Source organism: Myodes glareolus, chromosome 3 (assembly GCF_982192425.1).
Source record: "Myodes glareolus chromosome 3, mMyoGla1.1, whole genome shotgun sequence".
Taxonomy (NCBI): domain Eukaryota; kingdom Metazoa; phylum Chordata; class Mammalia; order Rodentia; family Cricetidae; genus Myodes; species Myodes glareolus.
In genome coordinates, this window is record NC_142028.1 from 10,056,360 (window position 1) to 10,065,734 (window position 9,375).

Below are 9,375 nucleotides of genomic sequence, written 5' to 3' on the forward strand. Positions count from 1 at the left end.
AGTGATTTGCTATGTTTATTCCTTCCAAACGCATGGGGGTGCACATGGCTCCGCTCTTTTCTCAAAGATGGCATTGCCCTCCAGCTTCTGACAAATTCCTAAAATTAGCTGTGGTGACTACTGAGGACTTGACAGTGGCTAGTGGTGTGTGAGATTCACCACGTGTCTAAAATACATCACACGTCTCACACAGCAAGAACAGAAGAATGTAAACAGACTTGTGAAGATTTTTATGTTGGTTTCACATCAAAATGCTAACACAGAGAACATATTGAGGATATGTATTGTATGTATGTATGTATGTATGTATGTTTGTATGTACTAGAGTTGCTTTCAACTGCTCCTTGCAACTTTCAAAATGCATCTCCCAGCAAATTTAAAACTGCATGAGGCTGCCTTTAGATTTTTGTGGGATAGGCTAATCTCAGCAAGAATAAAAAGCAGCACAGAGAGGTTTTTCTTCTTAACCAACCAGAGAATTTCTAACAGCAGCTGGCACTGGTCATTTGCTTGCATGTGCCAGAAAAGGTGTGCAGTGTCCACACAAATTATCTCCCATTGTACTGGAAGGCAGGGCCACCGCTGCCATCATTGTAAGTGCGAAGCTGCAGCCTGCATGGTTGGGATGTTGGTGCAGATTGCCCAGGTCACAGGTGTGGGAGCTGGTCTAACATCAGAGTCTGCTCACATATGACATTACATTACCCATCGAGGTTGGTGACCATACCCCAAGGTAGCAAGGTCCAGTTGCAGGATGCAGACACTTTGGCCCCTGAAGCTAGGAAAGCCTGTCTCAATAATGATTCCATGATGATTGTTCCACCAGTTGTCTAGGTCATCTCTCCATTTTTCTTGACCTGTCTGAACCCTGACGACATCCCTGGTAAAGTGGAGAGAGGGAAGACCCACTGCTGAAGAACATTTTAATGATTCATGAGAACATGCATGTGGTGCACTTAACATATGAATATGATTGATAAATGGCAGTTTTCATGATTAATATTAAATAACACCAAGGCTCCTGTTCCAAGGGGACGTATAGGAAGTGAGCCAGTGATGGATGGTGATCTCCATCGTGTAAGAGACTACACATCAATAGGCCTGGCTAACAAATGCTGAATAGACTTCCCCAGCTGGGATTTCTGGACCTGAATCTCTCAGGGTCCTTTTTATTGTGTGTTGATTCAGGGACTTAGTGGGCTCCCACATGAGATAACTGTGGTCAAGAATAAAATATAACTGAACTGGTTCACAGTGACTCCCTTCAGCCTTTCCTTGAGGCACCTTTATTAGTAGGCATGGTGGTGAGTGCACCATGGTTGTCAGTGCTTCACTAGCTGCACTAAAGTGAAGCCAGAGCAAGCAGAACTAACTGCATTGGTTGGCATTTAAAAGTACACTAATTAATTAATACAAGAAAAGGGTGTTTCTTGGCATACCCACAGTAAGAAGTAACCATGCATGACCAGCTGGTGAAGTGTTCATATTCATTGCTTTGACCCATGTGTTCAATTTCATAACAAATATTCTTGTTTTTTTTTTAATGTGTGTTCATACAGCACCGAGTCCATACCATTTTGACGGCAGACCTGGTTATCGTGATGAAGCGAGGAAACATTTTGGAATATGACACCCCAGAAAGCCTCTTGGCCCAGGAAGATGGGGTGTTTGCCTCGTTCGTTCGTGCGGACATGTGAGGGAATGCCTTTGCAGTACTGCTCAGATTCAAGCGCCTGCAGTCAGCACACCGAGGGAGCCTCACCTTGTCCTTCGTAGGGTGGCACCCTAAGCTTCAGCAGATTTCTGTATGGAAAGCTGAGGTCTCTGTTTAATGCTTGGTGTAACAGTTTCCCGAGATACACTTCTTGTAGGTTCATCATTGGCTTATTTTTCTAATGACCAGGCCAGGTTAGAATAGTAGGCTAGGTTAACACATGCAACCTACCATAAGAGGTCAATCAGTTTGAGTTAAGCCTGGTCAATGTCTGTCACTCATGGGAGCTGAGGTGAGTTCTCTGTATAACCACACTTCCTGGGAAGGCTAACCTTGCCTTGCTGTTGGGTGCCCACGTAGGAAGAGAGTAAAAAAAAAAATCATTTTCTAATGAAATACTCAAGGTCATGATCAACCTTAGGAGAGTATTTTCCAAGCTTTTAACGTTAGTAATAGTGTTTTTTTAAATCTTTTCCCCTTTAAATAATTTCCTGTCTCCAAAAATTATCACATTTTTGGCACCTCTGTAAAGCCAGTCTATCCCAAGAGAAAGATCACAGCAAGGGGTTATTTGAAAACTTTATACATGTCTCTAATTTCCTCTGTTCAATAAGGAGAAAGTTCAAGTTAGCTTCCATCCTTCAGTGATAGGTCAGTTAAGCTTTCTGGAGTTTAGTTCTTTATCAGCCAGGTAATGACTCAAAAAATATAGGTAAATGACCTTATTTATCACACACTCATGCTCTCTCTCTCTCTCTCTCTCTCTCTCTCTCTCTCTCTCTCTCTCGCTCTCTTGCTCTCTCTGTTTCTCTTCCTATATATATACATATATATAATTTTCATGCCACATCTTAGCCGTATGCTAATCTCGACAAGTACACATTCCTCAAGGGTACCAGATTCCCTTCAATACCTTTCTGTGGAAAGTTACATAGGTAGTGAGTGCTTATTTGTGCTTGACAAATTTCACCCATAGACATTGATGACAGACATGTGGCCATTTGTCCTGTTCTAATTTTAGTGCATAAGAGTGTACCAGAAATCTGCAGGCTATTGGTGTCCTATTTTACCTAGATGCTAGTTAGGAGAGTCTAGCTTGCTCAATATTTGTTTCCCGGTTATTCTGGCTAAACTCTTGCCCATCTGATACAAGCACTGCTGAGTTTTATATCAGAGTCTTCACACATTGGAAGATCTTGAAGACTCTTAATTGATGGGTAATGCATTTGATTCAGGACTTAAAATTCTTGTGCATCAGAATATATCAATGTGCCTTCAGAGATGCAGAACTCTAATGTAAGGAATTCATGAAGATGGACAAAAATGGTCCTGATTGCTTTGCTTAAGTCACCACCATTTTTGTCCCACATATAAAACTTTATTAGGAGAAAATAATGCTCTAGTTTCAGGAAGTCAGTAGATCACAGTCATTACCGAAAAATTCAATTTCAAAATTACTTTGCAAAAATTTGACTAATGTACTAATACGCTGTTGGTTTGAAAAGGTTCTGTTGGGGCCGAATATCCATGTTTACTAACAAGTCACACTTCCTCTCATATGCAGAGGTTTGTCTATAGACGTAGCCCCTTCAGATGCAAAACTACACTATCCTGTACGTAAGGAAGTTTTGGGTCCCTAGAACCTTTACTTACTTAAGTTGAGTAAATATTTGATTATCTGTGAAACTAAACCTACCAGATGGAGTCAGGGGGATATTCTCAGTCAGTTAATCATATATTATTTTGTTTGTGTTACTTCAATGACAGGGAGGAGTTTGTAGGCAAAATTTCTCTGTGCCTTGGCAGCCGCTCCCAAATAAATACTCAAGAGACTTAGTACTAATTATAAATGCTCAGCTGCTAATTTAGTCTTGTCTCTAGTCAGCTCTTACAACTTAAATTAACCCATTGGTATCAGTCTATGTGCTACCAGAGGTCTGTTTACCGAGGTTTGGTAACCTCATCTATGAACTTCCCAGGTTGCTGTTTCTGTTTGGCTTGCAACTCTCCAACTCCACCCTTCTTCTTCCCAGCATTCTCTCTGCCCCCCCAATCTTGCTTTGCTATGGGCCAATCAGCTTTTTATTAACAATGCGAGCAACTCATCTTCACAGTGTTCAGAGATTGTTCCACAGAGAGCGTTTTTACTACTTGTTTTAAGAAAAATGTCATGGAAAAAAATAATCTCAACAGAGTTAAACTTTACATTCATCTAACCAAATCAACTTCATAAATATTTATTCTTTACTATCTATAAAAATAATTAAGACAAGAAAGTTCATAGCAAAATGACAGGGTTATTGGTATCATTGTTCAAGTAAAGATAGTTTCCCTCAGAGGTGGTGACCCTCTACTATTTCTCATGATTCTACTGGATCTAGATTAGGTACCATAACATCTTTCTGAGTGACTGCTATTATGATCTGGACTATACCTTGTTTATCTTTGTGCCCTTGGCATTAAGGACAAATATATAACTCCAAATATATATGGCAATTTATCCATTGATTCCTTTTACTGCTAGCCACATGACTGTAACTATGGATTACTCTTTACTAGTCCTTATTATGTTTATTCTATTTATTCTCAATATATTAAATTTGTTTATTATGTACTCTGTATGTTTACTCTCTATAGTTCATGAGACCATATTGGCTTATCTAACATAATAAACTGGTCCTTTTGTTTACTCAATTACAGTGGGCGGCTTTTCTTCCACAGACAGTTCCATTGCATGTTAAGTAGTCAATAGATTTTGTCAACATACATGCCAGCCAATACCTGACCTGCCTGCCTTCATGATTTCCCAGAGTCATGCAAGTGTACCATCACTTTACAAACAGACTCCAGGACTGTTTCCATTGAATGGATTTTCTCATTCTCCCCCCCTCACTTTCCCTTCTCTTCTTCTTCATGCTTATTTTTATTTTCTAACACCTTGAACTTGAAGTGTTTTTATGATTGGAATTTTTTCAAACACTTATGGACTGGTTCTTTTGATTGTATGATTGTCTTCTAATCTATCTATCCCTTGTCACTAATTTTCTTACAGTCTTTGGATTGTGCTATTATAGGATTAGCCCCCATATTGACCCCATTGCCTAAAACTATACGCCGCCGGTTCAAAGGAGAAATACCAGTGAAAAGGATGCACCTGAAACTTCATTCTTCTGAAAAAAAAAGTTCAGTTTTTCTCTTCAGTACCTGCATGTTATTGACATCGTTGATTTATTAAGCATTGGTAAGATTCACGGGCTCAGACTCACAAAGGAAGGGGTTTTATGTTTTCCTTGCAAGTGCCTCAGATGAGATTTCTTATTGGCCAAGTTTGGGTGAAGTCACCTAAGCCTGACCCACACCCTCTTCTTTCACTATTTAGCTGAGCCTGGCCTTAAACTCATGAGTGATCCTCTGGCTCCAGCCTGCAAAGGGCTGAAGCCCCATGCCTGGCTACACTAGTTTCTCTTTTCCACTGACGTCACTTCACCCTGAATTACTCAGACTCCATTGTGCGGAATACATTGTACCATCACCTTAAACAGCCAGGACTGTTTGCATTGAGTGGACTTACTCCTCCTCCTCCTCCTCTTCATTTTTATTTTTCTAACACTTTGAACTTGAAGTGTTTCTATGACTGGCGTTCCTCACTGATGCAATCTTGTTTTGAATCTCATCTGAGAAGATAGCCAGGCCTCACAACATCATTTTTCTTTTATTTGCCATTTCACCAGCAGTGGAAATTCTAAGCATGACTATTTTTTATGAGAATGTAATGTGGAATTTCCACACCTGAGTTACCTATCAAATTCTTTGCTTGTGATTCTGTGGTGTTTGAGTTCCAAATGGATATGTTCTCTTCCATGTACATTTCCATTGACACAGGTGCCTGGTTTGGGGGTGGGAGTTGTTGCTGGTGTTTCCCAGTTTCTCAGAGTGGAAGGAGTGGAAAGGGTCATAATGACTGTTCTCTTTTCTCTGTCACATTTTGTTCTTCAAATATTTTCGTCTTTACATGTTGATGTGTTTGCACTATGTGTCTTCTACATGGAATTTAAATCACCTCTTATTATTTGCCCTGCAGCAAATTTCTAATGGCCATTCACATGATAGTCAGTAATGCCCTATTTCTCAAAAAGCAAAGGTCAGGAAAGTCGTGCCAATTAGAACTGGAATTCGGGAAAATCGGGGCTCAGGAAAACCATGGATGGGGACATATCTAGAAGTCAGTTTGGGAACTGGCCACTCCATTGGTTCCATTGTCTCTGGGTTTTCATTTTCTTTCTGTTACATTGCCATTTCTGCTGCCTTTTTGCCTTACACATAGACTTTATGAACAACTTTAATGTTTTCTCATCTTCCACACAGCCTTTATGACCAATTTAACACAAAATTCTCGTGTTTCCCAGCTGATAGCCACCTCTGCTTCTCTAGTTGTCTGCCCAAGGGGCTGGACAAGTGAGCTTCCTCCAGGTCCTTTCTCTGTATACCTGGGACAACTTTCCCTGCATCTGTCTAAGTCAAGAATTTGCCTCTGAGGTCAAAGCTGTGACCAGGGTATGCACTGATCATGAGTAAAGTCTGGATTGGAGGGATGGCTTGGTGGTTAAGATACCCAAGTTCAGCTCCCAGTTCCCATGTTGGATGACTCACAGCCCCTGTAATTACAGTTCCAGGGAATCTCACTTCTTCTTCTTCCATGAGCCCTTCAACTCACACATGCACGTACTCTTTCTTCCCACACACATGTACATTTAATTAAAAAGGAAATAATTTAAAGATGTAAATCTTTATGCTGAGGAAAACTTAACACAAATTAGAAGTGACATGACAGCCTGCGATCTCATAAAATCCAAACCACCAATAGTAGTTCTAAGGGAATGATGCACTGCACTGTCCACAGATGCTCTGCACTGATCCCTGATGGACTGCACTGACCACTGATGCAGTGCACTGACCCTTGATGAACTACAGTGGCCACTGATGCACTGCACTAACCACTGATGGACTTCATTGACCAATAATGCATTGCACTGGCCACTGGTTACTGCACTGACCACGGATGCGCTGTAATGGCCAATGATGCACCCTACTTGCCACTGATAGACTGTACTGACCACTGATGCACTGCACTGACTACTGATGCACCGCACTGACCATTGATGTGCTGAACTGACCACTGATGCATTGCACTGAGCAGTGATGCATTCTACTGACCACTGATTTATTTCACTGGCCAGTGATGCACTGCATTAGCCACTGATGCACTGTACTGACCACTGATGCACTGCACTGACCACTGATGTACTGCACTGACCCTTGATGGACTACACTGGCCACTGATGCACTGCACTGATCACTAATGCACTGCACTGATCACTGATGCACTGCACTGATCACTGATGCACTGCACTGACCACTGATGCACTGCACTGATCACTGATGCACTGTACTGGCCATTGATGTACTGTACTGTCCACTGGCTACTTTCATCTTTTAGGGGGAAGGGTGTTAAAAGACAAAGTCTTTCCTTTTCTGCTTATCATATGATCAAATAAGCTGACTGACAAAAACTCTTGTTTCCAGTGTCTCCCAGCCTACTTCTCCCATGACTGGAGGCAAAGTCCAAAGAAAAATGTGGGGTTTCTTTGAAAGCAAGAAATCAAACCAAAAATCTACCACAAGGCTTAAAGAGACTGGCTTTTAAGCCCAAGTTTGATTTCCAACAGAAATGACTATACCACACGGTTTCCATGAGACATTTGGCACAACCATTCAAGCAGGCAGTCACACACATCCAGAGCACACTCACCTGCCATGTTAGGGCTTCTGACCCATAGACTTTACATGCATTCTTTATTTCTCCCAGTGACCTTCCAACCCCAGACATTTAAAAGTGCCAAGCATTTAACCCTAACATTGCAAGTCTGTGAACAAAAGAAAGAGGAAATGCTGGAAATGTGATGAGTTGAGGTGATGGCGGGAGCATCCCTTCTTCATTCCCACTTCACTGAACTTCTAGTGTATATTCACTGTGATAAAAAAAAATTACATTGTGCTAGTGACCACACAATGGAGAGTACAATTGCCGAAATTCCTAGGATACACCCAATTTGCAAAACTTTGAGAGCCTGCCTTTTGAATAGTCGCTATCATACTATTAACCTTGTGAAGCCATGGTGTCCTCTTTCTATGGTGGGATTTTTCCCAAAATACCTCAGCCATGTATTAATTATTGGGCATTAACTCTTGTATGTACTGTTATATTGGATGACTTCTCATTTGGCTGTATAATATTGATACATATAATATATACTGGGTGCCTTGAATTCTGGAAAGGACCCTGCCCCAGAGAAAGGAAATGCTTCTCACTCAGGCCTTAGAGGCAACAAAACCTCTGCTTGGGAAGCTGGAAATGCCAGGCTCCGGATTTTATACTACCATAGTATAAATATATATATACAACTGTAGTACAAGGGCCGGCTTGTTGGGGTATCTGTCCTGCCCAGTACCCCACAACCGGCAAGTCCCAGAGAAAATCAACCACACAGAGATCTCTATAAGTTATAAAGCTGATTGGCCCATTAGGTCAGGCTACTTATTAGCTCTTATAACTTATGTTACCCCATTATCCTTATCTACATTAGCCACATGGCTCCGTACCTTTCTCAGCTGGGCAAGTTACATGCTGCCTCTTCGGTGGTCTGCGCAGGAGTGGAGGAAGAGCTTCCTTCTTCCCAGAAGAAATACTCCTGTTCTCATCACCCCGCCTCTACTTCCTGTCTGGTTGACCCGCCTATACTTCCTGCCAGGCTAATCAGCATTTTATTAAAATACATGATTGACAGAATACAGACAATTCTCCCGCACCATACAACCTTTGATCTAGGCACATTAGATGTTACCGCTAAGGCTAAGGATTCCATTCCCTTTAATTCAGCTAATAAGACTCCGATACAAATTCTAACCACACAAATGTAGCCACACACAGCCCCGATTTTCTTATTTTTAGAATTCTGTACTGATTTAAAGCCCCATACTAATCCTCCGATTATCTACAGCGGTGCTTCATGGCCACACCCTCTCTGAGGCAGCAATAAGACAACTGGTGCTTACTTTATCCATTCTGTCAGCCCTAAGAAATGCAAGCTTGGTATCATTGCTATTTACCAGAGAATTGATAATTACGTCTGTGTGAGTATATAAACTAGAACCCTTGTGGGATTGGGAGGAACATTGAGGACAAACATCAAGAGAGCACTGGAGTGAGCATAAGAAGAATAAATGGGACATTATGAAAAGACTTATGTGGATTAATTTGTTTACCCTCTGATATCTTTAGCCAGTTTTCGTCTGAGATAGTGGTCCTTCTGAATCCTGAGAGGTTTAAGGGGGCTAAATACCCAACACCAACATCGATAATATCAGGAACACAAGGCATCTAGGCCTTTGTCCAACAACGTAGGGAGAAAATTAGCAAGCTTCATATTTCATGAGGAATTCTTGGCTAAATGGTATTTTAATAAAACTTAGCTTTGCCTGCCAATAAAACATAGAGATGAAATAATGATTTATGGTTTAAATATTATATAACCTCTGTAATGTCTGGTACCATCTCATATCAAACAACACAAGAGAAATAAAATCACTGGGGAAAAGAACAG

At 41.1% G+C, this 9,375-nt stretch overlaps 1 protein-coding gene across 8 annotated transcripts in view; it reads left to right on the forward strand.

The window, feature by feature from the left end:
- Positions 1-4,408, forward strand: part of Abcc9 (ATP binding cassette subfamily C member 9) — a 132,686-nt gene extending 128,278 nt beyond the window's left edge. For 6 of the 8 annotated variants that reach the window (XM_087903972.1, XM_087903975.1, XM_087903976.1 and 3 more), the window contains one exon: positions 1,560-4,408. In XM_087903972.1, the coding sequence (XP_087760098.1) occupies positions 1,560-1,697 (138 nt within the window). In that variant the 3' untranslated portion in view covers positions 1,698-4,408. The remainder of the gene's footprint in view (positions 1-1,559) is intronic. The other 2 variants (XM_087903977.1, XM_087903974.1) reach the window with 1 other exon arrangement.
- The last annotated feature ends 4,967 nt before the right edge of the window (positions 4,409-9,375 follow it).